This window comes from Borostomias antarcticus (assembly GCF_949987555.1).
Source record: "Borostomias antarcticus genome assembly, chromosome: 1".
NCBI classification, from domain to species: domain Eukaryota; kingdom Metazoa; phylum Chordata; class Actinopteri; order Stomiiformes; family Stomiidae; genus Borostomias; species Borostomias antarcticus.
In genome coordinates, this window is record NC_140234.1 from 55,040,705 (window position 1) to 55,062,565 (window position 21,861).

At 46.1% G+C, this 21,861-nt stretch overlaps 1 protein-coding gene across 1 annotated transcript in view; it reads right to left on the reverse strand.

The window, feature by feature from the left end:
- Positions 1–4,590: 4,590 nt before the first annotated feature.
- The window catches only part of rpa1 (replication protein A1), a 47,768-nt gene continuing 30,497 nt past the window's right edge, over positions 4,591–21,861 (reverse strand). Inside the window, exons 13-17 of the mRNA XM_084444507.1 lie at positions 21,485–21,620; positions 16,935–17,111; positions 13,337–13,444; positions 12,896–12,982; positions 4,591–5,348 (exon numbers count right to left, since the gene is read on the reverse strand). Of these exons, the coding sequence (XP_084300633.1) occupies positions 5,244–5,348; positions 12,896–12,982; positions 13,337–13,444; positions 16,935–17,111; positions 21,485–21,620 (613 nt within the window). The 3' untranslated portion in view covers positions 4,591–5,243. The remainder of the gene's footprint in view (positions 5,349–12,895; positions 12,983–13,336; positions 13,445–16,934; positions 17,112–21,484; positions 21,621–21,861) is intronic.

Genomic DNA, 21,861 nt, shown 5'->3' on the forward strand with positions numbered 1-21,861 from the left:
TTATTTTGATTGGAGTCTTTGACTTTAGTGATCAAATTCCCCATCCAGGTACGAGCAGGATGGACAGTCATGGTGCAGATTGAATTTCTCTAATGGCCCCATAATACATGGTTTCTAAATTCTAATTGACTTGACTGGGAGTTAACTGTTTCTTACCCAGAATGCATTGTGATTGTATAAGACAATCATCCCCATGGCTTTCTTTACAAGCTGCAGGCCTGTGTACACACACACACACACACACACACACACACACACACATATGCAAACACACAAGCACTGAAGAACATGGATGCACAAACAGCAAACTCTCTCTCTCACACACACACATACACACACAAACACACACACACACACACACACACACACACACTTGTGGATTTTCAGGGAGACACTTAGCATATTCATAGAAACAGCAGGGCTCCAACACATTTAAAACCATTTATCTAGGGGACTGCATGAAAGGATTGTCGAAGGTCTGTCTCATTTCCCCAGCTCCGTTCCCCTACATTTGCTCTAAAACCACAGAGCTGCTCAAGTAAGAATGTTGTTGCTGTCAGCCAAAGCAACTCCTACAAATGGACCCCCTCAGACTGTCTGCCTGGGGGATCATCCTGCTGCTCTTCCCCTCTAAATGTTTGTAAATTGTCTACATTTTCCAAGGATTCTGTAATACCTTGAGGATTCATCAGCAGAATAATTGAAAAGAAGGTCAGACTCAGAACAACACTTTATGACTATACAATGCTATATACTGTACTATATACTATATAAGTATATACACAGAACCGCTATATGAGGTTGATCAAACCCACAACTGTGGAGCCTGAGCCTCGTTTAGCTTCTAGAGGGCCATTCCCTCTGAGTGTCAGGATGTGTCATAGTCAGTTAGGCTTCAATTCAGGCTTCAATTCATGAAAGACTGATTGCTGTGGTCGACTGTGAGTCATCTACAGGGCAGTATTTTACAGAGCTCCTGAAATAAGTGTTACTGAAGCTTAATATCGACATTGGCACATGTGTGGGCAACTCAACAGATGGTGCAGCTAATATGCAGGGACAATATCGGAGGTTTTCTGAGCAGTCCCCCACTCGGATTCATATATGGTGTTATGCACATCTTTTGAATCTTGTACTGGCAGACACAACAGGCAGTGTTGTGGAAAGTGCGTCCCTCATTTCACTGCTCAATCATATTGCAGTTTTCTTAAGAGAGTCATACAAGCGTATGCAGAAGTGGGAAGAGATCAGTCAGGACAAGCGTCACAGACGACTGTGCCCAATAGGGCCAACTAGGTGGTGGGCTAAGGATCAGGCGCTACGTAAAGTGTTTGGGTGCTTCAGGAATCCTCAGGGAGCCTTGTTCGTTGAAGTGCTTATAACTTTACACACCATTGTAGATGACGATACAAAAAAGCCAACTGTGAGGGCCATGGCAAAGGGATTCATAGAAGGCCTTTTGAAGTATGAGACAGTGCTCACTGCTCAAATCTTCCTTCGGATCTTTGAGGATACATCCCCCTCTTTCAAAATACTTACAGAAAGGGGAATGGATATCATCACAGCTCAGCGTCTGGTTCAGGGGATAGAGGAGGGTCTCAGGAAGTGTACTAGAGACTTTGAAGGAGTTGTGTGTGCAGCTGATGAGTTCGTGAAGTGGGCTAATGGAAAGTTGCAAAAGGAGGAAGAGTGTGGGCTGGTAGTACAGACTGCCCTTCCTGGAAAAAAGGGTCAGAAAAAAGAAAAGAATGCCAGGAGAGCTTGCAGAAGATGAGCAGCTAGCTTCAGCTGATACTGACTTCAGGGTCAAAGTACACAGTATCATTGTAGACACAGTGACAGACAGTATCCATAGGAGGTTTTCTGCTAATGCAAAACTTTGCTCGGATTTTGCCTGTCTAGATCCTAGAAACTTTGCGCATGTGAGGGAAAATGGACTACCTAGCGAGGCTCTGGAAGAAATAAGCAAATGTCTGCTTAGGTTTGATGACAGAGCTACAGTTGGCATCTTATGTGGTGAATAGTCAACGCAAGCTACGCTGACGCGGCTGTGAACACGGCTCTACGCAAGTGGTTCACTTGAACCAAAAAATAATCCACACAGGGGAGAGACCATATCAGTGTTAGTTGTGACAAAGCTTTTTGACAAATGAACCATAGAATAATCCACACAGGAGAGACCATATCAGTGTGAGTTGTGACAAAGCTTTTAGTGAAAAGTGTACCTTAGTGAAACACTATATTATATTTTGAAACTTTGTGTAGCATGATCTCATGTGCACTAGGCACATAGACAATTTAGTTTAGAACGGATAACAATTATATTTTGTGTTAGGTGTACCATCCTGTTTGAGATGTGCACGTTTAAGTTAACTCATGCTCTATAAATCTACATTGTGAAGAAATGTATTTGCACTAAATTGGACTTTTGTGTGTAGATGTCTCCTGTGCACTGAGAAAGAGATTCTCATATCTTTGGACAATGATACTGTCATAAAATTGCAGAGACCAGTGCACTGTTCAGGCGTTTATTGATGTTTTAGGGTTCAGAATATAGATTCTGATATTGCTGAAAATGACATTGTGCTGTTGTAAAGAACAATATTGGATATGTGCACTTTAAGTTAACTTATGTTCTAATAAATCTACATTGTGAAGCAACATGTAGGCCTATTTGCGCTGAATTAGATTTTTGTGTGTGGATATTTTAGAACGACCATGGTGCTTTGGCACCCTTTAGAGGCCACTCACATAGTGTCCTGTAAATGACTACTAAGTGTGTGGCTGATGTGGTGCAGAACGCACACAGCCATTCACGCAGCGCATTTCCCCAGGGGAACAGATAGCCTATAGAAAAATCAAGACTCAACACGACTGTAAATGAGGCCCAACAGCGTAGCAGTCAAAGTGTTCCCCTCGGAGCAGCTGTTGATAACGGGGGAAGGGCAGTCCGCAATCCGCCCCTCACACTAGGCTAAGTAAATTTACCCAGACTGGGAGCGCTCAGCACATTTATCCATAAAGTCAGCCCAATTGTCACAGGGCAGAACGTTAACATGCCTTCTAATCTGAGAGCGTCCGCAGTGGCACAGACAGTGTTTGAGTCATGGATGTATTAATAGAGGTCTCCATCGGGTCCTCACCACTTGGTCTCAGCCTTACTGGCGCGGTGGTGGAGCCGGCCGCCCGGCCGGCCAGAAACGTCATCTGAAAGATCCCCTTCCAGGATTCTGTCTCGATAATCTTCCTCATACGCAGGTTAATCTATAATGGACTCTTCAGCATCATACCCTTTCACTACAGCTGAGATAGGCTACAACAGACAATAACTATATTTACTCTGTAGGGATTAATCCACCCACAACGTGTCAGCGAGTGTGAAATAGGCACACGCAGAAATGCAATACAATTCAATTGAGTGAGTCAGCCGATAACGTGCTATGTGGTAAAGTGTGAAATCAATCCTGAGTCCATTAAAATCTCATTTTCAATCTGATTGAATGTAAATCGGAGAAAAAGAAAATTGCCATGAGGATCGTGACTTCGGAAGCGAGTTCAAGCTTGATAGGTTAAATATTTACCCTCTCACATTAGGCCAAAGGTATAACCAGCTACAGTAATCCGAATCAGATTTTATTTCGCCAAGTAGACTTTTACACCTAGCTCTAGTCCAGGGTTGTGCTAGGGATGACATTTACTGTCTCACCCGTTTCCCTGGTTATCCAAAATTGACAGGCTTGGCTTCAGGGAGGCCGGGGAGCAGGAACAGACCTGGAATTCACACACAGACCTGCTCACCTTTTATGCTATTTATAGGCTACAGACACGCACGCACGCTACACGCAGACAAAAGCACCACAGTCCAGTCAACAAACTACAAGTCGTGCAGCGCTGCAAACAGTCTCAGAGGAGAATTGCCCTAAAAACTGTGGAGGGTGTCAATTTCAGGTGTAGGCAGGTTCCCAGACTATTTGAATCAATGTGACACCCCAGCTAAAATAGATCTACCGAGACAGACAGACAAAGACGGCTTTAATCCATCTCAGCGCACAATGGGCCAGAGATGCAGCATTCCGCGGAAATGTGATGGTTATCAGATGAAAAATGGGATGGCACAGCCTCAGTGATGTTCTGCTTTAATACAACATGGAAGTCAGGACTTCAGGGACGGAATCTGTGGACACATCAGAGCTGGACCTCTGGAGATATAGCAGGGGAGACTGCAAGCCAGCAAAGAAAAAATCTTCTAAACACCCAGTCTACCTCTCTGACATTCCAAGATTTTAAGATTAACTTTATGGTACATTGTAAATGTACTAAGATATATGGCTCAACCAAACCCAAATATGATCAATTGCATTACTTGACCCCTTGCTTTATTAATAGTGTATCAATACCTCATAATGTACTTTAAAAACTCAGGACATGAAACATCACAGGACATAATTGCCTTTGAACACCACCATTTTTACTTATTCCCAAAATATTCTTACAGAGAAATGACCAATACAGGTTAGACTGTCCAAAAAAAAAACAGAGGTCTCAAAAAAAAAAAAAGCATCTATCTACATAAATACAGTGCGCGTCCTGACAGTCTGCCAATGTGTGTAGTGAGGGAGGGTTAGGAGAGAAGGGAAGAAGATAAGACCATTTATCAGGGACATGCAGGTCCGGCCCAGGCTTTCTAACTGTGTGGTGGAGAGTGAGTGAGTGCCAATCGCACTGCAAGGCCCTGTGCCGAACGCCGGCGTTTCCATGTGTCATTCCGGCCGCCAACGGCCCTCGCCTGGCCGCGACACATGCAAATGAAGCCGGCCGGCTTAAGACACACACACAGCAATGATTTATTGATAAACTGACCCGGGTCTTAGCCTAGTCCACTCTCCCCCTCTCTAATTCCTTGGTACCCGCCGACAAAAAATGTCAGCAGATTCAAAAGAGTCCCTGGCCACCGATCACCATTAGAACAGGACAGAGAACTGCACAGGGAGAACTGCTGGGCCAGCACTCCCAGGGGCTCAAGATGAATGATTAGTCAACGAGAGAAAGAGAACAACACTTAGCATAGAAATGTTCAGCTAACGTACCGGCTGAGCATTTTGAGTTGGACACAGCTAAACAAAACATGAGGTGAAAGAAGATAATAGCACGGAAGAAAACAAGAGCGACACATTCACAGCCTGGCAGTGTGAGGCGCTGTTGCAGAGCAGTTAAGTGGCTGTATGTCATTGTGGAGGAGATCCTTATTGGGCAGCCATCTTCCTGATGTTCATGATGAGCCTCTTGCTGTACTCGCTGTGGTCCACAGGTTTGACGTCCATCACCGTCGCCTTGATCCGGGACTCGTCCTAGAGAGGGGGGACCAGGAACAAAGGTCACATGTGTCAGTCTCCCATTCACTCCACTGTGGTCCTTTCAGGCCTGCTCTACCAGCCCAAGGGCTAGCCACACATTCACAACCAGTTCAAGCGATGGCAGGGTTGGAACTAAATCGTACACACTGAAGTCATCAAATCGTAGACACTGAAAAAAATAACATGCCTGTTTTTAGGTTACAACTTGTGATATTCCCACTATTTCTTTCTTTATTATTATTATTATTATTATTATTAGTACTATGTAAGTATCTAAGCTGTGTGACATAGTTTTCACGGTATGACGATTTGTTCGGCAACTGTGCTCCCCATTGAAACGTATGGTGCCGGACTCTAACTTTTGAGCTGCTAATTTGGCATTTTTACCCCTTTTCTAACTTGTCGCCATGCCTACAGTTTTAACAGCTCATACACATATTATACATCAAAATGTTCACACAGCTGTGCTGATTCGTACAATGTAAGTATCTAAGCTGTGTGACTTACCGTTTTTGAGGTATGACGATTTGTTCGGCAACTGCGCTCCCTATTTAAACATATGATGCCGCACTAACTTTTGAGCTGCTAATTTTGCATTTTTACCCTTTTTCTAACTTGTCGCCATGCCTAGTGTTTAAGCTATACGGACATATTATACATAGAAATGTTCTGCAAGTTCTACGGACATATTATACATAGAAATGTTCTGCAAGTTCTCAGGAATACTATGGTATCAATGTATAAGCTGTAACATTTATAGTTTTCGCGATAGAGCTGTCTGAAGCGGACCATGTCTAGGATGAGCGTTTCAGTTGGGATTAGAGTGTTGGCAGCTGTTGCTTTTTTTGAATTTGTGCGCATGTGCAGCCTCTCTTAAAGGTACAGGCACCCTATTATAACTAATGTGGTAGCACAGAACTCAGCCAAAGTGGAATAGAGGCACACAATCTTCAGTGGTGGGGGCCGGTGGGTAGCCCGGCGAGGAGTACACCGTCCCTGACTGGCTATGACCAAAAGGGGCGGAGCCTCGCCACCACGCCACTATTCACGCCACAGAACCCACTTTTCAGCCCCTGAGTGGGCTAGAGACACACAGTCTTCAATGGTGGATGCATGGAAATTGCCCGGAGGTCACTGTACTGTCCCCGACTAGCTGTGACCCAAGGGGGCGGAGCCTAACCAGCACGCCACTATCCACGCCACGGGCCCCACAACTGAGCCCCTGAGTGGGTTAGAAACACACGGTCTTCACCGGTGGAGTCAGGTAGGTGGACCGGAGAGGGGTACACTGTCCCCGACTGGCTGTGACCCAAGGGGGCAGAGCCTAACCAGCACGCCACTATCCACGCCACGGGCCCCACAACTCAGCACCTGAGTGGGCTAGAGACACACGGTCTTCACCAGTGGAGTCAGGTAGGTGGCCCGGAGAGGGGTACACTGTCCCTGACCAGCTCTGACCTGAGGGGGCGGAGTCTCGCCACCACGCCACTGTCCACGCCACGGACCCCACAATTCAGCCTCTGAGTGGGCTAGAGACGCACGGTCTTCGCCGGTGGGTAGGGCTGCTCGATTATGGCAAAAATCATAATCACGATTATTTTGATTGATATTGAGATCACGATTATTAAACACGATTATTCATTGATTTTTTTTTTTTTATCAAAAGTTTTAACATTTTCTTAACAAATCAAATTATTGACTTTGATAACAATTAATTTATTAAATGTTGACAGTGGCTTTTCTTTTTAACAATGTTCTTTGGGAGACAAATAGTGAACCTTGACCTTGAAAATAAATTAATAAAAGTGCCAAAACTGATAAATAAAGAAGCTTCAAAGCACCGCCACCACCACAGAAGAAGACTACCTCGGAAAAATAATTTCACTATGACAGAACGCGTCTAAATAAGTTATTTAATGGTAGCGCCGAGGCTTCAAAACCCAGCATTTGTTAAAATAGACCCTTTTGCTTAGGTAAGTGACGTTTCATGTTTATCTGACACTTGTAAATATGAGCGCCTCTCCTAAATAAGGCCGACACCGATTTATTTTGACGGCAAAGTGAATGGACCGGCAAAGGACTGTTGTCTGGCATGAGTGAGCGGAATGCGACAACGGGACTGAGAAGGGCTACTTTGAGGGGCAGCTACGACTGTGTAGCAAATTTTACACACCGTGTCAACTTGGTCCAAATCTGTCTCCGCGAACCCATAGTGTTTCCACACCACTGACGTTGTTTTAGCTCTCTTGTCCACCTCTCTTTCTGCTGCCATAATCTTCTTCTTGTCGTGTTTTGTTCGAGAGGAGCATGCGTGCGCCTCGCTTGACAACTCGTCTCGCTTTGAAGTGTTTGTTTTGGGGCTTTGGGGGGTGGGGGAGGGGCCAAGCACAGTATAGCTCTAGAGTGTAGGGTGCACTTGATTTGTGCAAAATCGTTTTATGGCGATTATTTAGTTTTAATGATCGTTGACAGCCCAAATCGTAATCTAGATTAAAATCCGATTAATCGAGCAGCCCTACCGGTGGGTGCATGGAGATTGCCCGGTCCATAGTAGTTCTAGCAGTAGCTGTTACATACAGTTGCAGCAGCTAGCCCACCTCACATTTTCTCCAGGAAATGTACTTTCTAGTTTCTGTTTGCAATGGGGGGGGGGGGGGGGGGGTGAGTGCTACCAAGCAGGATACAGCTTGGTCCTGCGGATAACTGAAGCTTCTGAAATGTCAATGACCTATGCTGTAATAATGGTGCAAGGTGAATGAACTGAGAATCAAAACTCTGGCATTCAGATGGTGACGAGACATGTCAGGCCACTCCTGAGACCGAGGCCACTAGTCAGGCGCAGGCCGAGGGCAGCTGTGAGTCGGTCCCGCACGGCCAGCCGAGCCGCTAATGAATAAGTAAACAAAGCGGCGCCGCAGACGGCTGGTGCTGCCGTCCGGAGTGCTGCTGCTGCTACAGCGGCGTTGCGGTTCAGAGGCTCTGCCCTCTCCCCCCTCCCACCCGCAGCGCCTTTGCGATTTGCATCGGGCTTCTACCAGGGCCGAGATAGAGGGAGAGAGAGGAGAGAGAGAGAGGAGAGAGAGAGCTTCCGGGGAAGGAGTATGAGGATGAGAGGAGGAGGGGCGGTTGTTCGCAGTTCACAGTAGCGCTGAGAATGAAAATGAGACTCACAGCACCTGCCCTGTGGTTACTCCTTACTCCATTAGCTCCAGCTAAAAAGATACTTGTGCAGTCCGGATGCTATGTTAGCATTGTGTTCATGCCGCTCTCACAGGCCCTCGTGGGCAGGAGGAACGGTTGATATAATTTGCTATGTGGTATAGTACATCGCTGGCTCGGCCCGGGGATGTGTGGTCTGCAGGAAGCGGTCCACTGAGCTAGCGTCGTTCAGTCATGAAAGGTAAACCAGGCCAGGTCCAGCCTGGCTTATGTGCGTGGCTGGCTTGTTTCTGTTCAGGACTGGTAGGACGGAAGCTAGTCATGCCACTGAAATAGCTGTGAATTGAAATGACATGAAATAATGTCTGATAAATTAAGATAGGTCTTGTCGCCTGGACACATCAGTTCCATTGATTCCAATGCTAATCCAGCACAATAAGAGCGGTATAGCCAGTTAGCCATGAGCTAGAACTAGCAGCAGCTTTCATAACATTAATGGTAGCGGTCAGTGGCTAAAGCAGTTACACTGATGATAGAGTCATCATTTTTGCATAATCCTGCTAACACTAACAAATGAACAAAACACACGCCACCAAATACTAGGGCTGTCACGGTTAGGAATTATCCTGAGAGGTTCAAATTGATAGATTTCAACCGCGGTCTGACGGCTGTTTTTTTTATTTTTTATTTTTACACTACATTTTATCTATATCCTGTGTGTGTAGCCTAGTTGTGGCCTACATTATTCGTTTTTATCGAACGAAATACATTAAATGAATGAGGGTACAGGAATGCAATGGTGCGCGCAGCACACAAACAGGCAAATCATTCGACATAGTAAAATAATAACAATAACAATTAGGCTACAGATATAAAGGGACCTAAAGGGCAAAGGCAATGTTTGCTGTGCACTAAAGTAAGCTTAGGCTAGGCCTAACACGTTATACCAAAAGTTTAGTGCCGTGCATTTATTAATTGGATAGCCTTTGTCTATAGGCGTATTTGACAGTCCTGGAAAAAGCCCAGATAGCCTACCAAAATGAAAAGAAAATCCTTAGTGGCCACTGTTGTCTGTATTTTGTTATTGTATGTTGTGGCCTGTGTGTGGTTGTAGCCATACCTATTATTCCTACAATGAAGTAGGCTACACCACCACCATTTAAGATTTAATCTCTGGTCTGAATGGGTAGGCTATGTATGGAAACATACTTTTTGGCGTGATCAGCTACAGCTTTCTAATCCAACTTGAACTTGTCTTTTTGCAGTTTACCGAGTCTTTGTACAATAAATCCATAATGATATGATCGTTTGTGGTCATTTATCACATTTTCATGATAATAGTCCTTGTTTACAGGCTAATGTTTGGCTATCTGCCTTATTACCTGCCCAATGTAGTAGCCTAATAGAATTGCCATAACATCTCATTTCTAGATCTAGGCTATACAGTAACACTAGGCCACCATTTCCATGTGAAATCGATTAACTTATTTCGAATATCATTCTCGTTCTGCTCCGCGCAATGCGTTCCTTCGACTTCGGGGACGTAGTCCTAAACTATAAGAATCTCCATTTACTAGTCGATACATTTTTACAATGATTAAGCTAGACGTATTTTCTATCTCAGTTGACGGCTGAATATATTTATTTGACAGCCCTTGGAAAGCCCCATGGAACATAGGCCTAATAAAATGAAAAAACCTTAGTGACCGCGGTAGATGCGGTTGTCTGTAAAGCGCCGCGGTCTGCTTCACAGGACCGCGGTTGTGTGGTTAACCGCAAACCGCGACAGCCCTACCAAATACATGACCTCTCTCCCTGCGCTTCTGCGGAGGCATCACAAATGAGAAGGGCAGGAGGGGGCTTTCCATCTCTTATGCCGCCTGTCAAACGGCGAGCGCAGCAGAGATGGAGGGTGGTCTACAAACCTCCTCTCTAATGGCAAGCGTAGCAGAGATGGAGGGTGGTCTACGAACCGCCTCTCAAACGGCGAGCGCAGCAGAGATGGAGGGTGGTCTACAAACCTTCGACATTCTAAAGCAGGGGTGTCAAACTCTTGCCCGCGGGCCAAATTTGCCCCGCAGTGTAATTATATTTGGCCCGCGAGGCAATACCAAATGACTACTAGAGCTGGCCCGCCAGTATTATACAGCGCATTCACCGCTAATACTACAAATCTCAATGCTCTGCTGTTGTTTTGGCGCGTCAATCAAGACAGGACCCAGAAACGCCCTCTCTTCTGTGACAGTAGTCATAGCAATCTCATACTACAACTGTAACCGTGTTACCCCTTCTTAAAAATGGCGAAAAGAAAGGCAGAAAACAGAAGCTTTACGTTATGTAACGTCTCACTGTGATAGAGACACCTGTGTTGACCTAGCCGGCCTCTGTGTTTGCTCTGTTCCTGTTCATTCAATCCTGTCTGCCTTCTTGCCGGCCTGTCTGCCTGTCTGCCTGTCTGCCTGTCTGCCTGTCGGCTGTCTGTCTGTCTGTCTGTCTGTCTCTGTCTGTCTGTCTGCCTAGCTGTAGGACAGTCAGGGTTTTACAAGCTTCTCTACTGAGCAGATGGGAGCACCAACACTTGTGTCTGAGGGCGTATTCACAGTGCACACAATTGATGAAGCGAAAGTGATAAGTGCATATTCAATGTGAAAGCAAAACTTGTTTGGGTCCATATTAAAATTTTCATTTGTTCAATGTTGGCCCGCGACTTTGTTCAAGTTTTAAATGTTGGCCCACTGTGTATTTGAGTTTGACACCCCTGTTCTAAAGCATCTAATGACTGACTCACACTCACCTCCCACGCTGTCCGCTTAAGTCCTCCGTCCTCTCTCCATCTCTCCCACACCCACACGCATGCACACACGCGCGCGCGCACAGCCACGCAACCGAGTGTGACAGAGGTCGTCAAGCGATTAGTGTTGGTCACATCTTGCCAGAAAGGCAGGATTTATGTGGGCAAGGCGAGGAGAATCAGCCTTCCGTTTGCTATGCAAATCCAACGCTCCTCTCCTCTTGAGCACCAGGGCCCAGCATGGGATGGAATGCACTGTCGCATCTGAAAGCCTGAAATGGGTTTACAGTATGGACTCTTTTCTCTCCAGTGTCACCCACTTGAGGCTCCCAAAACCAGTTACCAGTTCTAGTCTGGGGGGGCAAGAGGAGAGGCGGAGAGGTGGGAGGAATGGAAATGAGCACTAGAGTTAGAATGTTGCCCAAATCATGAAAATAAATAGCCTCGCCTACTGAAGTCTGAGCCAAGGTTGTCTCCTCTTCAGACCGAATAAGGACCGTGTGTGAGGTGAGGACTGGAGATCAGCCATTTCACACCCCTCCTGTCATGTTCAGTCTGAAGTACAAGGTCACCCCTGGTTGTGCTGACAGTGATGAGATTTCTCTATCGCATTACCTAGGATAAAGACATTATCCATGTTCCTATGAACGATGAGACTGCTGAGGGAATCAAGAAAGTGCCGCCTTGAATTCCACTCCCCCCCACCAGCTGCTGGCGGACTCTGCTCTGATTGGGGTTTCAGTGGGATTTGTACGTCATTAAACCGTGAGGGGTATCCATCTTGGATTCCAAAGCCTGGTCCTACTTCTTGGACAATTGACTACACGGCCCCCTGACGCCGAGACGGGCAGATCGGGTGCCTCTCATTGGCGACACAGTGGGGGGGTCTGTAGGGGGCTGTGCAGGTGTCAGTCTGTTCGGAGGAAGCCCATGCTGAGGCACCAGAAAGGACATCCTGGAGGCGGCAGGTGCAAGGACCCCCCCCCCCCACACACTCCTCGTCTAAGTGGTGGCAGACAGAGGTCTCCTCTGTGCGGGGGCCCCGTCTGGTCCCATTCCCACCCTCCTGCTCAGGGCACCAGCCCAATCAAGCCCTTTATTCTCTGCCCTGCGCACAAGCCTCTATCTGTCGAGCCTCCAGGGGAAAAAAAAGGCGATCGGTGCCATACTAATCTGTGTGCACCTTTCACTCTGCCGCTGAAAGAGCGCAGTCTTTCACATGGATACGCAGCAGCTTTTCTGTGGCGGTTTGTGCATTTGGCGGCGGACGAGCCAATTTAACCTGATAACAAGAGAAGTGTCACGGCCAATGCCGATAGTTTTGTCTGGTCGACGCCAAACTGGAAAGGCACGCAGAGATGAGAATAAAGAGTCTGTTTACAGGTTGAACATTTCAAATTTAGAAAGTCTTAGTCAATGAACTGGCACTCCAGTCAGAAAATACTAGAAGAAGAAGATAAGGCAAGTTCCTTAGAGACCGTAGTAATCAACTAAAACAGTGCCAACAAAAAAAGGAGAGGGGAGTCTGTCTCTGTGAAGCACTCTGGAATTAGCAGCACATTCACACAGAAAAGCTGTCTTCTAAACTTACATTATAGGTCTCCATCTTGACTCTGCTGCGGAAGACGTAGGTGTTGAAGTTGGCCTGCTGGAACACCTCCTCAAATGCAGCTTCATTCTGGAACACAAGCAGGACGGGGTCAATTTTCAATGAGCTTGCAATATTACGTCCATCGACCGACAAATCATATTAAAGTTTAGAGTCCAAATTAAGGCAGATTTGCTCCAATTAAAACACAAAATGAATTTAGAGCCCAATAAATCGATTTTAGGGGTATCTCCTGGTGTACTACAACAGCCTATGAGAGGGACCACACAATGAGCTGATTCAGGCCAAGCCTGTGCGTTTGTGTGCGTGTGTGTGTGTGTGTGTGCACATGCTAGGGCTTGGCAGTGGAATTGCCTGGGGTTCAGGCCTCCCCACCAGGCTACTTCCTGAAACCGGGCTTTGACTAAGGCGGGGGAGGCTTACCGAGTCCTTGAGCTGCCCCAGGTAGGCTGCGTTCTGGCCCAGGATGGCCTCTGCGCTCTCCTGGAAACACGTCACCCACTGGTTGTCTCCGTAATCTGCAATGTTGGCCTGTCCACAGGAACAAGAGACAAACAAAGGACAAGGGGGGGACTGTCAAGCAGAGTTTAGCTTTCAGAGCTTTAATGCAGTTAATTAATGGCTTTGGTTTAAGGCAGACAGACTCTGCGGTGCATGCATAATGCTTGTATAATAGTGTTGATCGCCTATGTTTATGCATAGGAAGGCGTATCCTCCTGCTCTATACTCTATACATCTGCAGATGGTGACATCAAATGCGAGCAGTGCCAAGGTGCACTGTGGAAGCGTATTTGCAGCTTATGTTACAGCTCTGCGAGGAATAAGCAATATGCTGACTGGCGAGAGGTTCAAAACAAAACAAAAGCCGCTTATTCCCGACATCTGGCTGCGAGAGCTCCGCTTGCTGACTAAATGAGTTTCAGTACTTAATGCTGCTATTTTTGAAATTTGTCTGCTGACTAGTAGCACAGAAAAACAGGTGTGTATACAGTACTGACTCCCTGCCTTTCGGGTGCTACAACACAGAGGACGGAAAATGGTGCAATTAACTCAACAAAATACCTATTAAAAAATACAAATAATAATAATATAAAACTTTATTTGTATAGCACCTTTCATACAAATAAATGCAGCTCAAAGTGCTTTACAAAGTGCTTTACAACACAGAGCTTTGAGAATGTGCATGCCCGGAGGGCTTCACATAAAATAGACATAAAATAAATAGACATAAAATAAACAAAAAGCAGGAAAATAAGATTGAAGATAAAAAACACAATCAAATATAGCTGCAAACAGCAATAATGGGGCCAAGCGCAACGAACGCATCAAAGCCAACAAGAGAAACATGCCCTAGCCATATTTGAGCTACGGAGCCATTGAGAAAAATACAATGAAAGTGCAATGTGGGTGTTAATCTGACGATTTTGCATCCAATTACTAATTAGTAAGTTGTAGAGCATGCCATGACCTACCCATAGAAGCAGGATGAACCCCATCCGACCACAGGGGGCGCTAAGGCAATCGATTGCATTTTAGCCATTTTTAAGCATTTTGGCTTGTTATAGCGCCACCCTGTGGCCAATTCGTTTCATCTTTCTCCAATGACCATTAGGCATGCCGTGGTACCACTGTACCAAGATTCGTAAAAATCGGCATCGCAGTTAGGCCCAAACCGGAAATGAGCTCTAGTGCACCCCTTTGGTTTGGTCGTGCCAATAATAAAGGGCCACCCTCGGGATGTAAGTAGGGACATGCCTTTAACGTTTTGTGGTGTTCTGTACAATTCTTCAGAAATTATACCACTTTATGTGAAAAGCCACACCCTCTGCAATTGGCTCATAGTTTGTTTTATTCGACTTTTCCAAAATATGCCCAGATGGAACTTTAGATATTGGTCCTTAGATTCTGTCTACCGAGCGTGATGTGAATCGGTCAGACTTTCTAGGAGATAGATTTTAAGCGTTTTCCAAAAAATGCTAAATTTCAGAAAATTGACATATAACCGGAAGTTATAGGTTCTTGAGGCAAATTTGTTCAATGTGAGGAGAGATGTGTGCAAAGTCTCATGACTAAGTCAAACAGTGCATGAGATATGCCTGTCATATGTCTTTGAAAGCGTGATGGCTGGCTTTTCACTAAAAAGCTTATATCGACATCAAATTTAAATCTGGTAATTAAGAGTCCAATGAGTAAGTTGTAGAACCTGAGATTACCTAGCTATACAACCAATAGGAAACCCATTTGGCCACAGGGGGCGCCACAGCAATTGATTGCGTTTTTGCTACTTTTAAGCATTTTGACTTGTTATAGCGCCATCCTATGGCCATTCTGCTTCATATTTCTCAACATACCTCAACATATGCTCTGGTACAACTGTACAAAGTTTCGGAAAAATCGGCCTGGCGGTTAGGCCTAAACGGGAAATGAGCTCTCTAGCGCCCCCATTGGGTTTGAACGAGCCAATAATGCAGGGCTAGCCTCGGGTTATATGTGCAGACAAGCGTGCAAAGATTAGTGGTTTTCTGTACAACCCTTTAGAAACTAAGCCCCTTTATGGGAAAAGCCATGCAAAGCCACGCCCTTTGCAATCTTCATTGGCTCAGTTTCTGTTTTATTCAACTTTTCCAAAATGTGCTGAGATGGAACTTTAGATATTGGTCCCTAGATTGTCTATCGAGTGTCATGTGAATCGGTGAAACTTTCTAGAAGGAGATGGATTTTAAGCATTTTCCAAGAAATGCAAAATAGCAGATAATTAACGTAACCGGAAGTTATAGGTTCTTGAGGCAAATTTGTTCATCGTGAGGACAGACATGTCTGCAAAGTTTCATGACTCTACGTCAAATGGGGCCTGAGCTATGCCTGTTCAAAGTTCACAATTTCAGTCGGCTGCTATTGCGCCCCCTATTGGCCAATCGATCTGGGACTTGCTCCATTGCCTCATCACATGAACCTCTACCATCATGCAAAGTTTGCCATTGACTCCCATGGCGGAGGAATAATAATAATACCATCAATTACAATAGGGGCTTCGCACTTCGTGCTTGGCCCCTAAAAATAAGGATAAGAAATCAAGTAAAATACAGTGTAAAATGGTTGTAGTTGTTGTCGTCTTAGGAAGATACAGAACTACGGTCGCAGGGTGTAATCAAAGTCGGCGACCTTGCCCGTGAGACCTCATGCTGAGCCCCTGAACTGTTGACGTACCTCAGACTGCATCTATTGGGTTTAACTCTTATCTGCCATTCATTATGGTAGCGCTAGATCACAGAGTAATCAAGGCAGGCGACTTCGTCCGTGTGACCCTACGTGGTGTCCTTTAACTGACATATGTGTTTAGGAACACGTTTTGTGAGTGCAAAAGGAGCTAGTTAAAAGCTCAAGTAAAGAGATACATTTTTAGCTTTCTTTTAAAAGTATTTAGCGAGCTGGCTTCCCTGATATCTATAGTTATTGTGCTCCATAGCTTTGGGCCATTATTGACAATGGCTGCACTCCCGATCTTCTTCCGACTGTTGCTGGGAACTTCTAGTAAACCAGCAGTGGATGATTGCAGTGTTCTTGAGGACACATAGTTGACAATGGAGTCTGCAATGTAACTTTGTATATAAGGAGGAGGACCTTAAAATCAATTATTAACGTAAATGGTAAATACACTGCACTTATATAGCGCTTTTATCCAAAACACTTTACAATGGCCTCTCATTCACCCATCTTGGTTTTTGTTAATAGTCGGGCTACAGAGTTTTGAATGAGCTGAAGTCTCTCAGTGGTATTTTGGGGGAGACGACTGAAGAGTGCATTACAGTAATCGAGTCAGCTTGAAATAAATGCAATAAGCTGGTATGTATGCGTGATGGTGTGGGGTGTGTGTGTGTGTGTGTGTGTGTGCATGCCCATGTAGGCAAGTGTGCATGTGTGTGAGTGAGAGTGTGTTTGTGTGCCTGTTTGTCTCTGTCTGTAGGTGGAGACACAGCTGCCAGACAAAGCTGAAAGCAGACAGAGCAGTTGAGCCACTCACAGAGAGGATGAGTCGGTACTTGAAGTTGGGAAACTCTTTGTCACACTTCTCACAGCGGTACAGCCCATTCTGCTGGTCCACCACCTTCTTGTTGCAGTCCTGGCTGGGGCAGGCCTGATACAAGCAGTTCTCTTTCTTCAGGTACACTACGGTGGCGATGCAGCTGAAGTAGTCCGCCTGAGGAGGAGGGAGGGAGGGAGGGAGAGAGGGAGGGAGAGAGTGAGAGAGTGTGAGAGAGAAAGCTCAGGGCCTAAACAATCCACTGAAAACACACACCGCTCCACGGTTCATGAATGTATTGATGTTTTATCGAATACTGTGCGTAATACGAGTTCATTCTGAGGTAGACAGTTACATAAGTTTTCCGCCATTACAGGGAACAAACACATTCCATTTTACATAACAAGGAGATCTTTAGACGGCATAAACTGGAATAGTCGACCTATTAAAACTGGCAGCATTTCTGCAGTGGGTGCAAAAAAAAACAAATCCAAACAATCCAATTGGATCTGCATAGCCCTGACACAAATTCAGATACTTTTTTATAGGGAATATGCCCATAACGGCACATATATAAACAGCCTTTTCAGAATCACTCCTTGCACAGCCAGAGAAAAGGGTGAGAATTTCACAGTGCTACTGGGAGAAACACACGGGGAGAGAGAGGGAATGCAGAGTGGGGAATGAGATGAGTCACATCAGCTCTCCTCCCCAGGCACACTGGCCTCTCTGTGGCCTCTTCTCTTCGCACGCCCTGCTGCGCGCTACAGACGGGCGTCACCGCATGGACCCCCTGATTGTGCTGGGTGTGGCCCCTAGGGGCCAGGGGAGGGTGACGGTCGGAGCACAAGCTCATCCTCAGACGCTACTGGACAGAACAGTGGGCCGGACAGCTGCCTCACCCTCTGAGCAACAAATACCATTTCGAAAGTGTGAGAGGTGCACAGTTAATCTAATTATGTAAACAGGAGGCACTCCGAAGGCCAAGGGCTCCTGACGTTTGAATCTTATATCCAAACGACAAAAGGCAATAATAATTTCCTTATTAATTATGAATCCCCTCACAATTAAGACCTGCACTGGTATTTAAGAGCGGGATTTTAATAATCTGATTATGACGATTCATATTCATGGGCTGAGTTGCCTCAGTTGCGGAAGGAAGGCGACGGAAGGGGCCTTCTTGGCTGGTGGCGCTTCATTCAGAATTCTGCAAGCAGGCTGTTTGGTCTCTCTGAAGTCCACAACCTAGACAGGGGCCTGGGGCACTGTCTGAACCGCGGGTTTCCTCAGGAAATAGGTAGAAAAACCCCAAAAGGAAACGTTTCCCTGCAGAACTGGTAATTGATTTTTTTTCCTGCTCTGCCTGCATGCCAACTGCTGACCACACGTTTAGTACACTTGAGGAATTCGACCCCAATTAACTTCCAGAGCGGGACAACTGATGTCAACGTCACTTCAACTAAAACACCTCAAGGGAGCAGAGACTGACAGTGGCCAAATGAGAGAAAATCTCAGTTCCAACACAAGGAGTATAGCTTCAAATGACTGTAGGGTGATTTTGTAAGCACGCTCCACACTTCCTCATGCTGCAGCTTGGACTAAGGATGCTAATTAATCAGGTAAATATCTCCACAATCAACGCGTCACTCACATGGATGGCTGCGGTCTAGAGTCGACAGTGGGGTTTGTTTTTACTTGGTCCCTTGTCAACAGACTATGCACGGGCGCTGACAATCCAGCAAGAGTGGGGTGGCCATTTGCTGTCAAAAAGGGCAAAGCATGGCGCTGTGGAAGATTCTGGATTGTGAAACAGACTTTATGACGGGCACTATTAATTACAGCGGCCTTGCATCCGGGGGGAGAGGGCTGACCCCATGATCCTGCACGTCCTCTGGACTCTGCAGGCTGGGCAGGGACCCAGTGAGGACAGGTTGAACTCAGCTTCCCTGTCAGACCCCGGCTCTATGGCTCTCCTGAGCATCCACACTGTACTCGTGATGGGGCCCCTGCTCCCCAGGCAGGGTCACAGCTCTACAGACCAGGGTGCAGATGCCAGGAGAACACCCTCTAACCCACAGGGATGGGTGCAGACACCTTGCCTAGAAGTCTTCAAAGAAAATAAGGTAGTTTGAACGACGGACCTGATCTGTTTGTCAAATTTAAAGGAGCTGCATAAAATTACAAAGGAGCGACCATAGGGAGCTAAAGGGCCAAGAGAACCATCAGGGTAATTTAATAGGCCATCTCGTCCAAACATAATGATCTCAGTCTTGCTTTCATTAGAAAGTTTCATACACGTCCAAGTTTTTATATCCTAGGGAGGGAGTGAGGTAGAGAGGGAACCTGTCATGTTAAGGCTGGCCAGGCTAGGGGCGCTACACTGTGCAGACTGTAGAGTACAGTATGAGGAAAGGTGTGCGGAGGAAGGGCCGTGTGACAGCGAGTGAGGAGCGTGAGTCCTACAGCCAGCCTGGCAAAGGGCCGGTCAGAGCAGGAAGGTGGGCGTGGCGAGGACGGCGGAGGCAGGGCCAGGTCTGGGCCCAGCCCAGCCATGGGCTACGGTTCTCCGCCCAGCCTCTGGGCCAGTCGACGTGGGGAGACTCTCCCACACAGACTCGCAAACACACAGGTAGAGGATTCAGCTCTGGATTGAGGCTTCCGGTCTGGACTGTTGCTCTATTGTATTATTTATGTGAGCCATATTTGGAAGGTGCCCCTATTTCTCCCTGAAGTATGAGCATATGAGTATTTCAATGTGCCCCTTCCTCACGTCCGTGAGTATCCCCCCCACCCCCTTTCTCCAATCCCTCTTTCTTCCACCTGACATCCCTCAGAGGCCTTCATCTGCAGTCTGTGTGTTCTCCTCCCTTTCTCTGACGGTGCTGCCAGGCCTTCTCTTCACCATCTGTACTCATCTATAAATGGAACCCCCTTCTCCTCCCATCATACCATATATGCTGGTTAGCCTAGAAGAAATATCGGCATACGACACACATCAACAGATGATTTATACAACGATCGCCATCAGTAATCAAATAGAATGCAAATCAAGAAGCTGGAAATTGCAGGGGCAGAGATTACTTCTCTTATCGGACTGAAATCACTTCATTACAGAGCACTATAGAGTTCTAATTATCTTCACGATCAATAGAGGGAGATCAGTGTGACTCCTGACAGAGCCCATCTCTCCATCTGCAGTCTGAGTGTTCTCCTCCCTCCTTCTCCGAGGGCGCTGCTACCACCATCTGTACATAGAATTGAAATCCTCTCTCCTCTCCTTGTACCATATATGCTGGTTAGCTTAAAAGGAAATACTGGTATATGATACGCATCAGATGATTTATACAATGATCCCTATCAGTAATCTTTTACTAAAATGACAGCAATAGCACGTGTCTGTATCCCAAATATCTTCACAACTGGCCACTGTATGCTAGTGACAGAGTAGCATGTTATTAGTATTGAGCTTACAGTAGGAATAAAGAAAGGTCAAAATACCTAACAAACAGAAAATGTTTAATATACATTACAACCAAATGTTGTATTTGCAGATCTCAAACTGTTGGTTTACAGGGAAGACGGAAGCTAAGATAGCTAGCACACTAGCTACAGAGCTTGAGGCTATGCAGCACTCTTAGCAACGTTACCGAGACAAAGCAGTATACACCCATCATAGAACCGCATGCTTTTAGTCTATGTCTTCGGTGCATTGGTTCTGAGCGACACGGGCACATATTCAGTGGGCATGGGCAAAGCTAACTACAGCTGATGTTAGTAGCTATGTAGCTACTGTATGTATTGTGGTGGACAGACTTCTAAATAGCCATGTTTACGTTCAAGTTAGCTAACTAGCTACTTCAAGTTGAATGCAACAGGGGACCTATGCCGTCAAGATTCTTTCCAGCAGACAGGTCTGGTGGTTGTTGTACGTCATACAAAAATGGAAAGACCGCTCTCAATGGGCACTCTGCGGAGTGAAACTGAATGGGCTTGCGAGATCAGAATGGTGTCACAAGGGTAGGAAATTGTAGGGGCATACAAATGAATTCACTTATCAGACTGGAATCACTTAATTACCGAGCAGTATGAATAGAGTTCCTATTATGTTCCCGATCAATAAAGGGAGATCAGTGTGACTTTCCTGCTGCATCTACCTATGCCAGGAGAGGACACCCACCAAGCTTAGTGATTAATGAGGAGGCTCCCGTCAGAGCACTGGAGGAACTCTGGCCGCTTTCACAAAAAAAACAAGCTCCGGGATCCGCGGCGCGCTCGGTTAATATGAGACGCGTTGATTAGAAAGATTCATCATCGTGACTTGTCAGCCGGAGGGACATTTGGGAGGCGGGGCTGCGTAGTGACAAGGTCACACCCGGCCGGATGCATGTTTCATCCAGGATGTAGGCTTGTCTTGTCAACGGGGAGTTACGAAAAGATTTACTTGGATTCCGATATTGACGATATTTGGCCTAATGGCTGTCATGTCTGTGTGTCAAGATAAAAGCAAGCACGCAGGTATGAGGTGTGTGTGTGTGTGTGTATACACAAACCTTGTCTCCATGCCCAAGGTTCTCGTTCTTGACGTCACTCAGTGTCTTCCAGTTGGTGTTTCCTCCTCCTCCTCCTCCTCCTCCCCCTGAGACGGTCAGAGACTCTCCCTCCATGGTATGGCCCTCCTTGTCATACCTACACACACACACACACACACACACACACACACACACACACACACACACACACACACACACACACACACACACACACACACACACACACACACACACACACACACAATTGTAGAACCAACCCCATCAATCAAGAAAACTGCATTTTGTGCTTCCCATCTTTCATTACAATGAAACACCAGATAAAACAAACACTAAAAGAGTGTGTCTCGTCACTCGCTTGGCGCCGCCATCTATCAAAC